The sequence below is a fragment of the Cavia porcellus genome, unplaced genomic scaffold (genome assembly GCF_034190915.1).
Source record: "Cavia porcellus strain 051 isolate PalLab524CR breed Dunkin Hartley unplaced genomic scaffold, mCavPor4.1 scaffold_2, whole genome shotgun sequence".
NCBI classification, from domain to species: domain Eukaryota; kingdom Metazoa; phylum Chordata; class Mammalia; order Rodentia; family Caviidae; genus Cavia; species Cavia porcellus.
Genome location: NW_026947485.1, coordinates 89,815,687 through 89,837,219, shown reverse-complemented (window position 1 = coordinate 89,837,219; position 21,533 = coordinate 89,815,687). Strand labels below are relative to the sequence as shown.

The following is a 21,533-nucleotide window of genomic DNA, read 5'->3' as shown; positions in this document are numbered from 1 at the left end:
GCTGTGATTCAAGACCTGTTCAGCCTGACTGTAGAATCGAGTTCACACACTCTACACACTATGAGAGTTTGTTTAAGTAAAGAAAATTTCATTACAAACCGTTAGCAGGACACATCTTCATTCTCACTCATGGCTGTATATCTCCCAGAGCTTTAATAATACTGGTCCCCCACCTTAGAAATGGTTGTATGGTCTAGGATACAGCCTGGACACAAGCTTTTCTTTTGAAGTCTCTCAATGCAGTCAGGCCTGAGTACTTCCTTCCTATACTTTGTAGTTTTATTGAATCTAGAAGATCTAGCAGGTCTCAGTCAGGGAAAGCCTAATTCACTGCACCAGGCTAATATTGTAAGTGCTATACAAGGCTTCAAAAAATGGTCTAGAAAGTAGTAAATAAAGAGGGAAGAAAGCAGGCTGTGCAGAAAACCTCAAGATACTGAGCTAGAGTGCTTTTGTTCTATTACGTATTGAAGACCTCCTGCAAAGGGAATACAGAGTCTTTACATCTTCCACATCTTGATGGCTGAATCACTCATAATTCTCAAGTCCCAGCCAAGGTGGAAAGATGCTGGGGTTTCAGGTACCCGCGGAGCCCTCCAAGTCTGAGCTGGGGCTTGGGCTTGCCTGAGTCAGCCCTTGGCTCTAGAAACACTGGCTGTGCTGCCCTGAGGGTCCTCCCCATCACCAGAGTATTCTAATTCTCTTAATAAGAAAGGATTTTATAAAGTAAAAATAATCTTAAAAAGATCTTTAAACGGCAAAGAATGTAGAAAACTCACAGAGAGTCATTAAACACAGAAAAGATATCCTTTCCTCATTCATAATAATATAAGTACAAATTACTATGTGTTATGGCTTGTGTTGAGTTTTCCTCTCAAAGCCTTATGCAACCGTATGTGGGGCTTTTTCAGAGGTGGCTGGATCTAGAGTGTGTGATGCTGGGAGTGGTTCATGGTGCAATGCTAGGCTCACTAGGAATAAGAATGTGAGTGCCATCTGCCCTAAGGGACCTGAATAAAATGAAAGGGGCAGAAAGGCCCTGGTAAGGCCCTGCCTTGCTGGTTTTGCAACCTTTTGCCTGCCATGAACTGTTTCTGCTTTGGAATGCCTCTGCCACTCCACCTTGCCTTGGAGCCAGCTGGCTATGGACTGAAACCTCTACAAACTGTGAGCTAAATAAACTTTTCCCTTTAACTTCAGGTGTCAGATATTTTGTCTCGGCACTGAGAAAAGTGCTATGTGAGGGAAAACACTTTACCAACCAAATTGGCTGAAGGGTTTACAACAGACCACATTAGAGTGAACTGTATGAAATCGCTGGAGATGCTGCCTTCAAAACTGACCATTTCACAGTGCGACCTACTATGTTGTTTGCCAGAGTGTAAATTAGTACAATAGTCACCAGGATAATTTGGCAATGTTGATAAAAATAAGTACATTCTAAACATTTATTAAACAAATGTATATAATATAGAAAATATCATAAAAGGATAAAGAATTGCATAAATATCTGTAGTAGGAAAATTTGGGGAACCATTCATGTTTCCCTCAACAGGTTCTACCATGTGCATGATTCAGTGGAATCTGTGAGGGCCTGTGAAGAATGAAGAGGCTTTTTTGGTGCTGTTAGAGAATATATTCAGTTTATTGTTAATGAGAAAAAGAAAGCTGCATAGCAGTATGTATAATATTCTACCATTTACGCTTGGACAAAAAGTGTGTGGCTGGGTTGAGATGTGTGAGATACATACATACATAAGTATATGCAGAATATTTCTGGAAAAAACTAAGTTGGGAAGAAGAAAGGAGACAATTTAAAGGCATGAATGGATGGAGACTTGCCTTTTATAAGAATATCCTTCTGTATCATTTGAATATTTTCCCATATATTATTTTTTAAAGAAAATGACCTCTTGCTTCATGCTGCAGATAGATTATATGCACACCCATGTTTATAGCAGCACAATTTGTAATAGCCAGATCTTGGAAACAACCTAAATGCCCATCGACTGAGGACTGGATAAAAAAGATGTGGTGCTTTTATACAATGGAGTACTACTCAGCTATAAAGAATGATCACATTGAGATTTTTATAGGTAAATGAATGTAACTTGAGACCATACACATAAGTGAAATAAATCAAACTCCCATGTATAAATACTGTATTGTCTCCCTAGTGTAAGAAATGTTAAGAGTACATAAGATACAAAATCCTCAATAAATACTATGAAAGGGTAAGAATCTGCTCAAAGGGGGAAAATAATATCTCAGGGAAAAGGAGAATAAAAAAGAAGGGCAAAGAAAAAATATCTAAATTTGTATGAACGCACTTAAGATAGCTAAGATGATTGTGCTACAAATTCTGTTAGATCTTGGAACAAAACAGTTGACATTAATAAGACTGGATCAATCTTGCGTCTGGTAATCTGAGGAACTCTTTTGAAGTTCACTATGTAAAATAACAACCTTAGTTATGTTCCTACCACCTTGTTTCGAAGGCCTATATCGTCATTGTTTTGGGCTCTTGTTACTGTTATTTGTCTTTTTTGTCTCATGTTTTTCTAGTAATTTGTTTTGTTTTGTTTTGTTTTTCCCTCTAATACAGAAAGGATAAATGTACATATAGAGGCTTATATGTGCCTAGAACTTCTCCTAAACAGTTTACAAGAATCAATTGTAGTATGCATGATGAAATGAACAGCTATGTTGAAGACAAACAGACATTATGGTATCCATTGCTGATTCTGTATTGTCATGCTGTGAAATCCAGTAATGCTATTATTCTTTGTTCAGAGTGATTATAGTCCGTTTTGTATTGTTTAACTTCAACATACATGAAGGTATGGACAGTTATTTTGAAGAGAACAAGAGACATTATGGTAGCCATTATTGATTTTTCTACTGTCTTGTTTTGAAGGCCTGTAATGCCTTCATTACCCTGTTTTGATCAGTTTTATACTATTTTGTTTTGTATGACTTCATTGTGTTTGAATATATAGATAATTATTTAGAAGAAAACAAGAGACATTATGGTAGCCACTGTTGATCTCCTGTTGTCTTGCTTTGAAATCCGTGTTACTTACATTATTTTCTTCTGATCTGCTTTGTTCTGTTTTGTTTTACCCTCGTTAAAAAGCACAAATCAAACAGTCTGGAGTTACACATGTCACTGGTTGCTCTTATGTGAAGTCTGCCTCCCACCCACAGGATATTAAAAATTAGTTGGGCAATTGTGGGAGCAGCAATGTTCTTTTCAAATCGGATAAAACTTTATTGCTAAGGGAGAGCCACATGGTGGAGATGGTGGGTGGAAAATTCCAGACATCTCCTGGGGCAAATTCGGTTCCAGCATCAATAATCATGGTTTTCCAAATGTGACTCTAGAACATGGAGAAGGTCGAACTAACACCAACCTCAGACCAAGTGTATCCAGCAATTTATTTCCAGAAAGAGACAAAAGCTGAAGTGCTTTTAACAAGGGGAAAGGGTCTGTTCAACATTTTCTTGCACAATGTCGCTGCTGCAAAAATTATACCTGTGGGGAGAGAGTTACAGCATGAAGTTCTTTTGCTGGTGGAAATGTGACGCTGAATAAGTCAACAGTACCCCCTCCCCCACTCAGTCCCTTTGACTGAAGAGCACTATGACACCAAGCAGGAGAAACACCCCTATCCTGATGCCCTCTTAATATGCTGAAAGGGAGTCAGCCACACCAAAACAGAGCTTATAACTGGGGTCTCTGGTGGGCCTGTCACTCTTCCCCAGCCATGAATTCCAGGATGGAGGATTTTCTCCATTCAATCAGGATCAGAGGCACTCTCACACAGTGCCTCCAGGAATGTAGAACATGCCAGCCACTCTGGAAACAGTCTTACAGTTCCTCTAAAGGTGAGGCATGGTTATCATAGGACACAACCATTCTGCACCTAGCGGTCTCCCCATGAGAATGGAAACATAGGTTCACATAAAAACTGAGAGGTGAGGGGGCATAGCAGCATTAAAATAGTTTCCAAGTAGAAACAACACAGAGGTCTATCGACTAATACACAAAATGTGTTATGTGCATAAAATGGAATATTATTTGGCAATAAAGAGAATGAGGTACTGACACACGCTGTTTAAAGAACCTTGAGAACATTATGGTGAGTGGAAGAGGCCAGTTACAAAGGGCTGCACATTCTGTGATTCCATTCATATGAAATACTCAGAATAGAAAAATCTGTAGCCGCAGGAAGGCGATTGGTGGATGCCTAGGGCTGGGGAAGAGGAATGTGTAAATCCAGGAATGATGGCTAAGGCATGTGGGGTTTCTTTCTGGAATGATGAAAATGTTCTGAAATTAATTGTGATGATCACTGCACTGTTATGTGAATATATCAAAAGCTATAGACTAGTACACTTGAAAGGATGAATTCTATGGTATAGAAATTATATGTCGTGAAGTTTGAAAGATAAAGAAGACTATCGGCTTGGAGAGATGGAGCCTGGTCAGGCTGGGGCGATCACCAAGCCATGAGAGTGAGGGTGCTTCTATTAGTGACTTAGTGAGATCCTGTCACAAAATATTCCCCTTCCATTGTCAGGTCTTTGCCAAAGGGATACCATGTGCTAAGTCAGCTTTCTCAGGGCTTACCTTCAGGATGCCGCCTCTTGATGAGAGAGCCCATCTGTGGGATGAGGACTGTGGTGCTTGGGACACACTGCGTGTGAGCAGTTCTGTGCTAATAATTCTACCCCCACCTAACTACTGTGGGGTCCAAGCAGTTCCACAGGGTGTGGCACTGCCAGTCACCTCGGACTCCTCCGCTCCCCATGCATCTGTGTGAGCGGGTGGGCATCACGGAAAGAGCACTGAGTTAGGCGTCAGAAGACCTGGCACCCAGCTGCTGTGCCTCACTCCTATTCTGCACCTGAGTTTACCACGTAATGCTCTGCTTGCCATCACATCTGACCCCTCCAACAATGCATCAGAGAAGCTGGATAATTATTTTGTGGCCAGCAAAGTTAAATCATACAGCTAAGCAAGGCCTCTCTCTCTCTCTCTCTCTCTCTCTGTCACCCTCTCCCTCTCCGTCTCTCTACTTCTCTGTTTTACTGGGGACTAAGCTCAGGTCCTTCACACTGAACTATATCCTCACCCTTTTAATATTTTGTGACAGGATCTCACTAAGTCACTAAGTTGCCCAGGCTGGGCACCAACTTGCTATCCTCCTGCCTCGGTGCTAGGATTTTAGGCACACATTACCACACCCAGCTTTGATGTGTGCTTTTGAACATTTTGAAGTCCAAGATTTTTTAAAAAACTATTTTCTTTTTGGTACCAGGAACTGAATTCAGACCCTTGTGCTTGCCAGGCAGGTATTGCACCATTAAGTCCAAGATTTTTACCTTTAGTTTTTCTATGTGACCTTAAACAAGACACTTGACTCTTCAAATGTCACTTCCTTGTCTTAAAATGAGAGACAGAAATCTCTATTTCATTCTGACTCTAACATTTCATTGTTTTCTGATTATGTCCTTTTGAAGTGTCCTTTTTTCTATAGTGCAGAAGCAGTTACCTTCTCTCCCAACTCCTAACAAGGAAGATTCTACTCCCTCAGATTGAGGAGAGTTTGCAGTGTGAGCCAGATCGCCCTCACAGTTTACAGCTCTACTGTGCTCTGGTCTTCACACCAACCAATTTACATTAAGAACCAGACACCAACTGAAACTCAAACTAGGGTCCCACAGACCCCTGAACCTCCTGTCATCAACTATTTCCTGGGTGATCCCCTTGTTGTTTGAAAGGGAACTACCTCATGTTTGCCTGTTCATTACTTATGCCTTACAACCAATGCTTTGTCCCCTGCATGTGGAATGCTGCATAAGGAAAATGTTGACTGTTCAAAGTAAATCAGATGAATAGGTGGGGAGCTGAGATGAACATCTGAGTAGATTAGTGAATGGAAGGGAATATCGGCTCACTGGATGTCTGTAAGGATGATGAAATAGATGTCTGAATGGATACATGGTGTACAGGACAAGACAGAGGAATGGGTGGACGGCAAGATGAACAGACAAGTAGATGGATATGTAGATGTGAATGGGTTCTTGGATGTATGATGTATACATGGACACACTGATACAGATATCATGAAACTTAGATGGAATAAAAGATACGCACTTGGTCCCATCTTTACCGCTCTGCACGGTGATTCGGGAAGCCCCCATTTTGGGCTTGGAGACACTTATCCCACTTCTCTTCCAGAGGAATGTAACCTTCTGAATTGTTCCAACATTGAGCTCCACATCAATGCTATTAGTATAACTGGCATCTGGTTTGAGGGTCCCCCTGAAAATACAGACAGGAAACATCAGGTGGGTGTACGAATATCTGGATAGTAAAAAATACTGTTTCTACAAACGATGGCTTCTGTTGTTGGTTTTCTGCAAACACCTGGAACGACTCCATACGCATCTGGGGACTGCTAAACTCAAATATATTTGCATAGAACACATTTGGACTTGAGATTTCTACTGTTTTAGTGTGTCCTTGGAGAGAAGTGACACATTTGGGATATATAATAACACTATCACTCTGCTCCAGGACCAATTGGTGCAGAGTTTTTTCTTTAAAGATGCATGAAGTCATGTTAAATTATAAAAATTAGTGCAAAGACAGAATCTAATTTTACCACGCAGGTTATTCACTCATCACATCTTTACCGAGCTTCTCATACATCTAGCATAAGCCAGGGGATGAGGCCCTCACAGCAACAACCATCCAGCCCCCGGCTTCATGTGCCCCTGTGTGTGGGAGAACAGGGAGTTGTCGTGTAGCTGTACCTTGCTGGAGGAGAATTTGCTGTTCGTAATACCTAAGTCAACGATCAGCACTCCAAAGGGAATTGGTACCGGAGCCACTTTAAATAGTGGATCCTTCTTCCTAGGACTCACTATTTTTATATGTAAAACAGGACAATATTTTAAATTTTCGATTAGCACATGTTTGCAATATACAACAATCATACTCATCACGGGGAGGTGAAACACATACCTAACACACCTCCTCAATTCTCTTTATTTCTCTTCTTCTACTCCCTTCCTGCTCTCCCAAGCTCCAAGTCTCCTTCTCATTCACCACATATCTGTCTCCCTGTTCCCTACTGTCCTTTGTCCCGCTCTTACAATTATTTAAAAACAGGATGACTAAACTAAATGAGAAGACTTCCAGCTCTGACAGTCCAAGATTCAATGGTTCTGCAGAAGAGATGCCTAGATTTATAAGTCAGCTTATATCCAATCTTTTATGACTAATCTATGATGCAGTGTACGGCCTTGTCAATTCACTATAGAACTTACTTGAAAACCTGATATTGTGCTGAGTTTCCGTTCTTTCCCAACAAAGCAACATTGATGTTTCCGCTTGGATCCTTTTCTCCAGATAGTGTGACAGTTACCTTATACCTCCAACCTGGCCAAAGAAATACAATTGGTTCAGTGAACTTGTCTTGTTGAAACAATGACCCCAATTTAAGCATTTTTTTCAAAGCTGTGAATCCCCTCATGGGTGAGAAGTAGAGGTGATGAGACTAACAACTCCTTCCAAAAGATGCAGGATCCAGGAATTGGGATTCTGGAGTGGGGTGAGGAGATTCTGAGGGGAGGAAATACCATAGCTCAGCACTAAAAACGCGCCTTGACAGACGAACAGCGATGCATTACTGCACACAAGTACTCTAAGACATGAGGCAATGGATTCAGTGTTTGTGTATTCCCAAACTTATATGCTGAAACCCTCACTATGTGATAGTTTAAGAGAGAGCAACCTTTGCGAGACAGGGTGGAGCCCTTGCAAATGGAATTAGTGAAAGACACCCCAGAGGTCTCTCTCGCCTTCTTTCTATTTGGTGGGAGGACACAATAGGACAGCAATATGCACCCAACCTGCTGGCACCTGGTCTTGAACGTCTAACCTCCAGCACTGTCAGAAAGGAGTTTCTTTTGTTCATATGCCACTTAATATCTGGTATTTTGTTACAGCATCCTGAACTAAGACACTTGGTTGGACATGGTTTTTTCACTTGGCTTCTCACTTACAATATCTCAGAGAGTTTTTCCCTTCAGTTTGTAGAACTGCATTCTTTTAAAACATGGTTATCACAGTGTTTAATCGATAGCATTGGGGTATTTTCCAGTTGGTGGACATTATGATTTCCCCCTCACTCTTTTGTTATTTAAAACAATGGCACAGTGAGCATCTTTGGACACATCTCCTTACATCTGCTTGGTACATTCTGAAAAGCAGAGGGGTTGGATTAAAGGAATATGCTGTGAGACATCACAGATACTGCTAAGCTGTTATGTTGTATAATAAATACAGGATTAAATAAAATGCTCTAGGTGAAGAGTGTTTTGTAAAGTGCCACATATTTCAAAATTTAAAAGTCTTTTGGTAAATAAGGCTCTTCTTCCTGTACATTATGTGATAGTATTTATACCAAATTGATCTTTGGGTTTTTGCTGTCTCATACTTTTTTGTCAGAAGCTAGATAAAGTAACAGCAACCCCAGAAACGGTGTGCACCTGTGTAGGACTAGTGAGACCACTGTCTCTTCTGAACGTGCAGTAATTTAGCCTCAGTTGCCCTCTTCTGCAGTTTGCAGAACCCTCCTGTCCTCTGGGCATGAGCAGACAGTCTGAAGGCTGTTCACTGTTATTCATTTTGCTGTCAATCAGTTTTATTGATTAGCAAATGCCATTTTATGGCCCTTGCATGACAGCTGAAGCTAGTCATGGCTGAGTTTCTGTCAATTGCTACCAAAGGTCCTGACTAAATGAGGCTGGTACACTTTTCAAAATTATTTGCAACATTTTAAATGAGTAAAATGGAAACTTACGAGTAAAGTTATCACTCGCTCCTGTGTTTAGGAAAAAGGTTTGTTCCACAGCATTGGTTTTTCCCGGATATTGGTCTGCAAAGTGCCCCATTTTTGGACATCCTTTAGCTGGACAAGGGAAACAGCCACTCTGATTGGAAAAAAACATAATTTGTCTGTTAGTAGTGGCCTTTTCATGCTTACTCTATCAATCAATTCATCTTCTCATCTGCATATCTATCTTTATTATCTGTCTATCCATCTACCCACCTATGTCCTATCCATCCTTCCACTCATCCATTTTCCCATCCCACTGTCCACAGATGTATATATCTATCTACTCCTGCACCATCTGCCCATGCTTAGAACTGTGTTAGATCTGCAGAGTACCCAACAAAACACTTCGAAAACTTAGGGTACAATTGGGAGACAGGTCATAAATATGAAGTAATAAATTTAAAATATGAAAGAAATAGCTGGGGATTTAGCTCAATGGCATAAGCACCTGCCTGGCAAGTGCAAGGTCATGAGTTTGATCCCTGGTACAAAAAAGTATGAACGAAGGATGGAAGCAATGCCTCTAGGAAGAAGTAAAGGGGAAGGACAACAGTTATTTTCAAAAAAAGGCACAAAGCAAGATAGTGATCATTTCACTTCAATGTGAGTTATTTCTCCAGACTAATTAGCTCCCATTCAGTGATTTAAAACAGGTGAGGACTTTATGGGACAGTATGTCTTTCCTTTCTCTGTTCTTGACCTCATATGTATCCCAAATTCATGGTGTGCATTCTTTTGCAATTTGGAGAGTATCATACAGGTGATGGAGATTACATTAATACACATGCACCAGTAATAGCCAATACAAAGTTGTTTGCTGAACACTCGCAACCTTGTGAATCAGATGTTAGGTTTCTTTCACTTTAGTTCATCTACTAATGTCAAGATCAAAATTAGTTTTGAAAAGAAAAATGGTAAGTTTAAGGTTATTTTTATCTCTGAGAGAAAGTCTTTTAAAATGTTAAATTTTTGCCAACTTCAGTGTGATAACTGGTTCATGTGAAGATCATCAATAGATACTCAAACCTTTAACTGGGTTCCAACAAAAATGAAAACCATTCACCTAAATATAGGGGAAATAATACTTTTATAATACAGAAATCTGGCAGATACCACCTTAACCAAATAATCAAAACTCAAGTAATCAAATAATGGACAAAGTGCCTTTAAATAAATGTACTGAGGGGCTGAGTTTATGTCAAATGCTACCCAAGGTCCTGACTCAATAAAGCTGGTACATTTTAGTGAGATAGGCTGTGATAGGTTGTGATTGACTGAGAAAGATCTAATGTCACCCATAGAATCACAAAGAAATAATCAGCCAGTTTCAGAGTGTGGGGTATTATATCAAATACTTTGTTGGGACTCTTCATAATTTTCCATGTTCTACAAATCCAAGGGAAAAAAATGGGAAACTGAGATTGAAGGAGATTAAAGAGATGATGTAATTAAAACAAAAGAAATAAAGGAAAGACAGGAAGAAAAGAAGGAGAGAAAAGGGAAGAATGGAGACAGGGAAGGAAGGATAAAAAGAAGGAAAGAAGGTGGAAAAAGATGAGGAAGGAAGGAAACAGACAGTGATAGAGAACATTATTTGGAGAAGTTTGAATGTGGACTATTTGTTAGAGAATATTAGTGTATCGATGTTAAATTTCTTGAGCATTGTTCTACAGAGCCATCTTAGGCTCCTCAGGAGTTAAATGCTAAAGTATTCATGAGTAGAGTATCCTAATGTCTTTAATTCACTTTCACATAATTTAGGAGCAAAGTACACATACATACACACATAGAAAATGTTAGCAGTTGATTCACCTGAGTGATGGATGCAACGGGTATCTCCACGTGCTCTTTTTTTCAGACTGTGCAAACTGCAAGTTGTCATAAAAGACAACTGGAATAGGCCTTGCACAGCCCACTCTGTACCCCATGCCTTTAGTCCACCCTATCCCTGTAGGAAGAAGGGTCTGAAAGTCTCAGCTTTTCCATGACCTCTGATCATTCATGCAAAGTCGCACATATCTTTTGTTCTAAACCATGGAGACAAAACATCAACAGAAGGGCCACCACCATCTTCCTGGGCCCAGTGTGACCTACCTCCTGGAACTCGTCGTAGGAGGCACAGGGGTAGCCCAGGAAGCCTTCGGGGTTGAGGATGCTGCTGTGATAGTACTCGATGCTCCGGTGGTGGTTGCAAGAGATTCCTGGGAAAGATGAGACCATGGGAACTGAACGAGGTCTTTTCCCTTTGAACTGTGGCCCTTTCTGACCTTCCAACTTTTGTGAATGGGCATTTGCTGAGGAGAATTACTGAGGGCCAGCCAAAGCTGTGGAGGGACAAATTTTAATAGTACTTTTTCCAGTGTCCTAGGGGCTGGGCATGTAACATTAATAAGGAGGCTGGGGGCCAGGTGTGAGTAGAGAGGCAGAGTGGGGGCAGGTGGGTTTAGAGACAAGAGACATAGAGAAAAAATAGCGAAAAGACAGAGAAGATAGCAATTGATTTTTTAGAAAATTATATATATATATCAGTGAGAGAGACAGAGACAGAGACAACTAACTGGGTCCTCCTTTGTCTATGAATTCTGTAGTCTTGGACTCAACCAATCACAAGTCAAAAATGTAGTTAAGCCCATGAGGGTTGTATGTGAGCTGAACACATGGAGGCTTTCTCTTGTCAATATTCCCAAAGATAACAGCACATATATTATATATCAACTATTTATATAGTTTACATTGTAAGAAGTATTATAAATAATCTAGAGATGATTTATAATACACAGGAGGATATCTGTAGGTTGTATGCAGACATTATGGTCTCGGATATAAGGATATAAGGGACCCAGGTGGGTTCTGGTTTCTTAGGGCATCCTGGAATACCCAAATGCTGAGAGATGATTGTACATGCATTGCAGAAAGACACACAGCTAGAGACAGAGACACAAAGACACACAAAGATGCTGATAGTAGCTTTTGAAAGGATCATGCATAGCTCTGCCAGTTATTAAAGACCTTGGTTATTTGGTGATTTTTCATGAGAAGCAGGATCCTGATTTCCCCATAGAAACTTTCCCATGTTTCAGGGCTGCCAGTGAATTCCCATGTTAAGAGAAATCCACATGGAGGCCCACATACCACTACAGTAGATTGTGCCACTTACAGGAATGCTGGAAAACTTGTACAGGACAGGCATTTCCCAGGCTGGCCGTGTCTTTGCCTCAGTGCCCAGGCTGAGCAATTCCTTTGCTTTGCTATGCCAAGCACAAGGCAACTTGGGTTACTCTTTCACTGCACTTATAATCTTTTTCTTTCAACCAAAGATGTTTGGTTTGCAAAACTGATTTGTCATTTTTCAGCTACTTGTTGCAAAACCTCCTGTGGAGTAGTCCACAGTAACCCCACACTGGGGACTATTTTAGAGTGATCTGGTGAGCTGTATGTTACACACCTCAAGAAAGAAATGCTCCCCTTTTTGGCCCCAGCGAATTCACCATCACAATTTCAGCACCGCTGTGCCCATGGCTGAGCACTTGCTGCCCAGCCACTCAGGTTCTGAGTGTTTGCACCAGCCCTCATCACCGGGCGACACAACCTGTTTTAAATAATCGCTTCTTTCATCCCAAATTGCAGTCCAGCGAGAAAGTGGATTTAATTGTTCCCAGTGCCCAGCACCTGGTGGCTGCATGCAACACAACAGAACACACTGCAGCATTCATGGGCTTGTTCACTCTGCATTGCCTCACTAATGAATGCTAGGCTCACTCCTGTTGTGTGTGCCCTTCTCGTCATTTCTGGGAGGAGGCAGCTATTATCCTGACTCTGGGGCTCCTTCAGGGCAAGCTGTACTGCATGCCCATCAGTTACCGAATTAGGGCTGAGAAGTCCAAAGTTCCATTTATTTGTTGGTGGATGCTGGTGGTTGCTTTATCCACCGTGCTCTCTGACACTGAGCACACAGAATACAGAGGTACCACACAGGACCCCTCAACTCCATGTAACAGAATATACTTAGTGCCTGCTTTGTGGGAGTCCAGAACTGGAGTGTCTAGGTGCCAAGACATAGTCCTCAGCTGTGGGAAATCCTAATTCAGAAAGATAGAGACAAATAAAATGACTACAGACCAAAAGCCTCCTCCTTCAGGGAGCAGAGTGAGGTGGGGCCTCAGGAGGGGTGAGAAGGTTAAAAGGCCAGAATGTGATCACCTGATGTTACAGATCCTGCTCTTTCAGATGAACAGACACATACAGGGCTCCCCAGGACCCCCCAGACCCCCACTATGCACACACAGCCCTAACCCACAGAACACACCTCTCATCTGTCTTCTGGTCAGCTCAGCTCCCTTCTATTCCTAGCCTGACAACTGCAAACAGCAAGAAGCCACAGTTTCCAAATCTCCGTTCACACTCTGCAGTTCTTCAAGGAACAGATGGTGAAGGGAGGCCAAAGCCAGAGCCAGGTATTTGCCAATGCGCCCATCCAGACCTGTTCCAGCACCCTCACAGCTGGGGGAGATGGTTCAGACTGGGGCACCAGACCAGAGCTTCATCATCAGAAATCAGGCTTAAATGTAGGGTGACCTTGGGCAAGCTTTCTAACTTTTCTGATTCCCACTTCTGCGACTGTGAAATGGGACAGGAGAGTAAGTATCTCATAGCATGAACACTCTGTAAGTGGTGACAAATAAAGAATCATGGAGATTGCCCTCACACAGCCCACTTCCTCCCCAGATATACCAGTTGCTCCTTATTTCTTTTATTTATATACCTGGCAAGATCCCATAGATATCAAGGATGGTTGAGGATACCTGTTTTACATCCAGGCATGTCTTTTCCTCCATTTGGAAAGAAATCCATATGGCCCACCTTTTGGCTCATTCCAAAACCTGAAACATGCAGAGCAGAAGTGAGCAGAGGTAAGGGGTCCCAAGTTACATCATGGTCCAGTAAGATGTTCAACTCATCCCAACAAGAGCAAGAGACTTCTTGGCAAATTCTCCCCTCAGCAAAAGTACCCCTACCTTTACCTGTGGAGAAACTTCTCAGACAGGAGCTTGGCGAGACAAGGAGGAAGGAGACAATACAGGAAGTGAGATGAGAAGGAAGCTGGGCGCTGGGTGAGTATGCACAACTGTGTGTTAGTCCTTGTGAGGCCCTGGATAATCCGGAGTGCTCCAATACAAGGACACAGATAGGCACATATCTGGTGCCATTTCTACTTTTGCTTATTTTTAAATTTTGATGTCCGTATTATGTTGCTATATTGAGATCAAATGACATTAGGTACCACACCATAATAGTTAGGAGCTTTGGCTTTTGAGGCACAGAAATCTGTGATTATGGGCTTCACATAAATTCAGTGAATCTCAGTTCTTCAGCTGTGAAATGGTGATAATATCCACTTTTTAGTGTTATAGGATTAATAAGCTAATGTTCAGTGGACCATCATTATCATCCCCTTTAAAAACTTACCCAGTATTGACACATTTCATGAGTGGATATGTATGAAAAGATTGAAAAAAATGATTTTAGAAGAATCAAATAAAAGAATATATTTAGTTTCCAACAAAAGAAACTATAACCAGAACTTTGACAAAAGAAAAAAATTCAAACACTAATTTTGTGTTTTGTAAGTACAGGTCAAATGTCATTAATAAATCTATTTGCCACTTTGGACATTCATAGATTGGGGAAGGCAGCAGGGTTTAAGATTGAGTGACAGCCCCCTAGGGTATTTTGTTTCACCTGGACCTCAGCTTGATACCATCAGCATTGTGCTGGGTGTTTATTTGGGCTGGGATCCATTTTGACCAGTTGATAGTGATGCCATTCCTATAGTTAGCCTTTTTGAATAGCCTCCTTACCGTGTGTGTGTGTGTGTGTGTGTGTGTGTGTGTGTGTGTGTGTGCATGTGTATCAGTGTTTTGGGAGTGGAGGACTCTTGGACTGAATGTCATCAGCCGTAACCCTGGTCACCAGGCATGGGACTGAGGAACTCACCCAAGGAGGGAAGTATAGGGGAAATATCTGTGTGAATCACATCCACAAACTTGGCATCAGATGGATCCAGCCGAACCTCCTCGGGCGTGTCCTGGAAGTATGGCTCTGCTGGATCCAGCCCTGAGAGAAAGGACACAGACAGGTTGAACTTTGAAAAAGACTTGGATCTAGACCCCTTACTGACAAACCATGCATGAGGATTCCTAGGTTAAGGGTCCCACACCCGCATGGCTATGGCATTTCCTGGTCTGCCTGGGCAAGACAGGAATGGGGACCATGTCTGTTAATATGTGGAAGTCCCTAGTTCCTGGATGCATGAAAGATGTGAAGGGGCTCTTAACACACCTCATTTCCCCTTTTCTATTCTTTCTCACACAAGATATCATCCAGCCGTTGGTCTCAGGGTCTGCGTGCTGTGTGGTCTCACGCAGCTGCTCCCTGGTCCCTGGGACTCTACACTTCAGTGGCTCTGTGGTTTCTTGCTGGTTGGCTCTTCCCTGATACCCTCTCTGTATCTGTATCTTTCTCCTCCAGGACTCAGCTGCAAGATCATCTTCTCAAGCAAAATATAATGCCTTATTTCTCAGCGTACTCTAGCTACATTATATTATCTTGTACTTACTGCTTTCGCTTTGAATTTCATTTGCCTACTTAGTTCTCTGTGTCCAGGACTGGAGGGTAGATTTCCTGAAGCAGGGTCTGTGCCCAGCTCATCTTTAAAGAGAGCAGACAGCGGGAACATCACACGCAGTGACCTATGTTCCTGAGACTTTTGTGGCCGATCTCAACTAGACTCTTTTGTTTGTTTTGCTTGTGCCTGACACAGTGAAGACACCGAAAAATATCTGTGGAACTGAAGAAGCTTTAAAAATCATCACTTGTTTTGTTTTGACTTTGATGCACTTTAGAAATGCTCCCAAGGCCATGAGTTTAATGCGCTACTGTATTTTTCTTGTTTCATAAACCCATTTTTATTTTCAATCACTTATCTTCTAATACACATTAAAATACACAGATGATTACTTTTTAAATGAAAGCACCACCTAGAATCAGCTCCCAGAAGATCAGCAGGGGTGCCCTTAGGCAGTGCAGGGGTCCAGGCTTCCTCTGCCCCTCACCTTCAGCCTCCTGGGTCCCTAGGCGGCACCTCCACCTACCTGTGATCCTGCCCACGAGGCCATTCAGCCTCTTGCCCGCCTCCCCGGCAGTGTGCGCTCCCAAACTGTGGCCGATGATGTGTACATTCTCAGGGGCGTAATTCAGGCTCGTCTGCGGAGGGAGAGCGCGTCAGGCTCCACTGCACTCAGGCGAGGGTCAGGGAGGGGACACTGCCCAGGCCAAGAGCGGCCCCGCTGGGCTGGAGCCAGCAGCAGCGGTGTTGGCCAGCAGCCACCTTAGCACAGGCAGGGCCTGGTGGCCTTGGAATCCCCCGTTGGGAGGATGGAGACTCCTTGGGCATTCCAGGCCCTCTCTCATTCCCAGAGCAGCCTTGGGGAACGAAACCGAGCTTGCAAGAGGTTAGGCCCTCTCAGCTGGGAGTGGATGGGGTGCTGCCTCACCAGGGAGGATGTTTGGGCTACTTGACTCCCAGCCCAGCCTGGTGCTCTGGGTGCAGTGTGGTCCCCCGGCTTCCCTCGCCCCACCAGGACATGGCAGGGCAACAGACCTTACCGAAAGCACTTGCACCAAGTAAGCGACCTCTGCGCCCACAACACGAATATTCTGAGACGCTTGGCTGTATTGGGCCTTAGATCCCCCCTTCCAGTCCACACAGATGCAGTTCACCTTCTCCACTTGGAACATATTCTAGGGGAGACAGAGATGGAAATTCCCACCATCAAGCACTGCTCTGTGAGAAAGTCTTACTATCCTCTTCCCCCATTTCATCTTGATGCTTGATGTGGCAACACGAGCTAGGTATACTCACCCTGCTCAATGGATGGAGAAACTGAGGCTGAAATGGGCAAGGGGTTGGCCTAAGGTCTGATAGATGGTTACTGACACAGCCAGCTCAAAAGCCCACTTGTCAGATTAGGGTTGAGTACACTACTACCCAATAAAATGTACCGGTTAGCTCCTCAGTCGTTCTAGACACTCTCCAAGTACTAGGGGTCACTGTGGCCAGCGGCTCCTGATTTGGATAGCACAAACACAGACCCTTCTGTCATCAGAGCACATTCTCTGGGACGGACGCACTGCAGAGGGCTATATTTAAGCTTTTAAATGAAATGTCAGACGGGATTGTACATCAAAGGTCAGACATGAAAATGTTAGGAAGTGTGTGTAGTCCGCACACCAGACTGTCTGACTATGCTTCGGGTTCCTTTCACTTCAGAGGAGAGGGTTGGCTAGAATTGGGAGGGGGGATTTGGCAGTGGATGCCCTGAGAACCAGGCCTTCCTCAGTGTGTTAAGAAGGGGCCCTGCCTCCTTGAAGAATGTTTCTGTGCTGCCCTCCGAGCCTCAGGAGTGCAGCTGAATCTGTGTGCTGGGCCTTGGCCTCCCAGGGACAGCAGGGTGAGGAGGGTGGACCCCTACCTTGCACATGTCTGATAGCCAGCTGTTCTCTCCACTGTCCGTGAAGCCATGTATAATGAAGCGTGTCTTGCGGTTCAGGTTGAAGTTGGAAGCCTTGATGGTGGCTATGTCAGTGGCCGTGATCAACTAGTTTGGTTAAAAAGATTAGCCATGGGTCTGTTAGTGACATCCCCAGTAATGGACAGCAGGGGGTCCACCCCACAAAGCTGGGTCTCAGTAGACGGAATTCCCTTTTATCTTTCCTTCTAGAATTTTCTTTTGTTAAACTTTAATTTTTATTGCTACATGTTTGCAGTACAGAATGATCACATTCCTCTAGGGGGTTGGTGCATATAAGACAACACATTTTAATTCTTTTTTCATACCCTTTCTGGCTGGGGTATGTGGGTAGAATTCAAGAATGCTCATGTTCATAGACTATTCTCATGAACCTCCAACTGAAATCTAGTGTTTTCTTAAGCCTGAAACTAGGCACAAACCCATTGGAATTGACATCCCTCTGGGTATCCTCAGGTGGAGTCAAGGTGTTTCCATGGCACTTTATAGTAGTAGAATCCTGGCCAGAAGCAGCAGCCCTTAGGCAAGGTTCAGCCCAGTGGAGCCATGAGAATTAAAAAAACGCCTGTGTGCCCATGGTCTTGATCAGGCCAGCAGGCCTTCTAGTTGCTCTCAGGGACCTTATGTCTTTTCTTTTGTGTTTAAAATCATCCCTTTTTCTTCTCCTGTCACTCAGCTCTTCAGGAAGGACTTATGTACCCTCACCGTCAAACTCAAAGGGCTTCTTTCCCCCTCCACTGCCTACTATAGCCTGTAGATAGGACTTTCTTTGGGACCTACCTGGGCTTCTCCAAACTCCTGCTCATACAATGGGGAATAAGATGCTGGCGCTGCAGTGCTCCTGAACATCTGGGCGTGTGTGTGTGTGTGTGTGTGTGTGTGTGTGTGTGTGTGTGTAGGTTTCCAGGTTAGGCATCAGACACTTAAGTGTTTAATATTTTCCAAGACTTCTAGGTCTCACATTGGCAGGGCAGCACCCTCTGGAAAGTTCTAACCCAGTGAACTGTACCCTAGACACCCGTGTGAGGGCTCCAGCATGGGACCTACACCTGCCCACCATGTAGTCATTCCACACCCTTGCTTGGTAGTTGTTCTGATTCTTACTTGGTAGCTATTCTGGTTTTCATTTGTGTACAGAAGAAACCTAGTGTTGATCTTCTTGGGGTCCGAGGGAAGTGACTTTATAGGTCGCTGAGAGGTTCCTGCCCATGGTTTTTCATCTGAGAAGCAGCCAAGGTGTGAATAGCAGACTTCCGCTCCTGGGGTGGGAAGAACCACAGATAAGACACATGTGGTTTTGGAAAGAGGCAATTTATCTCTGTGCAGGAAGACCTTCCAGGTCGGAGGCAGGCCCAGCAGTGGCTGGGGCTGGTCATTATCTTTGCCATCAGTGTTCCCAAAACTGCTGGGGTGATAAGAATCACTAGAAGCCAAGGGATGAATATATATTCTTGTGTGTTCTACACAAATACTATACACATGCCCTGGCCCCTCCTTCCTAGAGTCTCCCTCAGAAGATCTTCAGGGTACCTGCAAACAACATGTTTACTAAGTATCCCTCATTCTCAGGCAGGTCAGGGAGTTGCTGAGCTCCATCCCACTTCCTGAAACCTGCCTCATGTGAGGAATTCCCCGGCGACCTAGTACATGTATATATCATCTGATATCAACAGTTTCTCAAGTGCCCAGGAACTCTGCAGCACAGAGATACTATGCATTCATCTTAACATCTCTGTAATATCCAGGACAAGCTGTCACTTTCTCCCCAGAGGGATGGGAACAGGGTCCTCACCTCTGACAGTGGCCAGCAGGAGAAGGCCGATGGTCCACGCAAACAGCATCTGTGGAGTGAAAACACAGTTACACATCTAGCAGCACCCACAGGCACAGGTATGCGGCTGGCACAGCAGAACCCAGAAAGAGCAGGAGGGTAAAGGTACAGAAACCTAGTGGCCTGGGCCTTGCAGGACTCTCCCTGGGGAAAGGGACCCTGAAGTTGGGACTTCCAAGGTACCACCCTGGAATCCTGGACAGGACATCTTTCATTACAGCTGCTTCTCCTTCCCAAGTCCCTTTCCCTGGCAGCCCTATACTGCCTTAGCCCTGCCTCTTGTGCCCTCTGCAGGCGGGCTGTGATTCAAACGTACCATGCCGAGCTGAACTTCCACTCAGGCCCTGCAGGTTGGCTTTTATAACCAGACTTGATCCTCCGCACCCCTATGAGGAAAGGCCAGGGCAGGATAGGTAGGGCTGCACGTGCTCATTTTGAACCTCAGTTATCAAAAACACATAAAGCTAGTGCAATCTGGTGAGCTGGGCTGTTTAGAAAGAGAGGAAAGGAAAAACCAACTTTAGCAGGGGGGAGGAAGGGCTCTGTTAATCTGAGTTTACAGGTTCAGTTGCCAAAAGATTATGTTCCCGAAGTGATAACAGGAGAACACCGTGCTGTGAAATCTCCCCACCAAAATCACTTCAGACAAGAGGACCCCAAACTCATCTGGTTGCTCTGTTGTTTTTGGCAGACAGTACAGGGATGGGAGCTAGAGGACTTGCTGCTCAGTGAAGGGGATATCTTTATTTATTTATTTACTTATTAACATGTATGCCACGTGCACCTTAGGGATGGAGTTGGGGTCCTGTCCCCCATAAACCTAGAACCTAGACAGAGGCTGGAAATGAAGGTAACCCTGCGGAAAAAGCTATGCCAAAGGGTAAAGCAAGCAGTGTTATCATTCAACATGGTTTAGAATAATACAGTCTACTGCACTTGATGCAATGTAAGAAGTGGAAGGTTTTTTTTTTTTTTTTTTCAAATTGTCTTATTTCTTTCAAAGCTAAGAGGAGATCCTTGGTGAACAGGGAAGTGCCTCTCTCTGGTGTTTTAAACTATAGGAGTATCTCTAGGTTTGACTCATATAAAAATGTAATAGTTAACATGTACAAATAATAAAGCTCCCATTTTAAATATTTTTTTACTATCACATTAAAAAAAGAAAAGGGGAAAAAAGGCATGCTGAAGTTAGATACCATCTGATTTAGATACACCAAAGGGCACTGAGTTTAACTTTTAAAACTTAAGTACAGATTAATAAGTTTTAAGAAATACATACTTTGGTCACTGGCTAGCACAGTCCTTGCTTTAGGCTAATAAAATGTCAAGATGAAGAAACAAATGGAAATCTCAGGCCTCCAGCCCACACAGAACTAATCTGGGAGATATAGACATGGAAAAAAATGAAAGTCATACACTTGAATTCTCCAAGTGGATAGCAACTGAAGTAAAGAAGCAACTTCATGAGACCTTAAAAATAATACATCAGAAATAATATCTCAAGTAAAAGAAGAAATCACAAATATAATGAAAAAATTTCTGAGCATATCTGAAGAAGACATAGATTAATTTAAAAAAAAGATGTGGGGCTGGGGGTTTAGCTCAGCAGCATAAGCGCCTGCCTGGCAAGTGCAAGGTCATGAGTTTGAACCCTGGTACCAACAAACAAAAAAATAAAAAATAAAAACAAGATGAGCATAAAAAATGATGGAAACCTTGAATGAACAATATAGAAAGGGAATTACAATGTATGAAACAGATTCAAAGAGACATCCAGGAAATTAAAAAGTTAATCAAAAGATGGTAAAACCACTTGACAGATTGAAGATAGACTTTCAGACCTTGAAGACAGGATTGCAGCTAGCAATTGTAAAAAGAAAGATATTTTAAAAATAACAAGGAACTAGGAAATAACAATTCAATGGCTGCAAGATGATGCAAAGAAAAATAATTTAAGCATGATAGGTATCAGCAAAAAAGCAGGGGTCAACACAAATGACATGTTTAAAAAGACTGTTTATAGAAGTAATAGCAGAAAACTTCCCAAACATGGGAAAAGGATCTGGCATACAGATAAGTGAGGCCTACAGGACTCCAAATAGTCATAACTAAAGTAAATCTACACCTCAACATATAATAATTAAAATCCCAGAAATTCAGCACAAGAACAGAGTATTAAAAGCTGTTAGAGAAAAGAAT

The 21,533-nt window shown here is 42.9% G+C and overlaps 1 protein-coding gene across 1 annotated transcript; it reads right to left on the bottom strand.

The window, feature by feature from the left end:
- Positions 1-3,424: 3,424 nt before the first annotated feature.
- On the bottom strand, positions 3,425-19,356 carry Pnliprp2 (pancreatic lipase related protein 2). Its single transcript, XM_063234907.1, is given in 13 exon segments — positions 3,425-3,535; positions 6,164-6,331; positions 7,342-7,453; positions 8,880-9,009; positions 11,010-11,116; positions 13,678-13,724; positions 13,726-13,795; positions 14,910-15,029; positions 16,067-16,178; positions 16,581-16,715; positions 17,447-17,572; positions 18,608-18,762; positions 19,296-19,356. Coding segments are annotated over 13 exon segments (1,395 nt in total). The 5' UTR covers positions 19,345-19,356; the 3' UTR covers positions 3,425-3,471.
- Between the last annotated feature and the right edge of the window lie 2,177 nt (positions 19,357-21,533).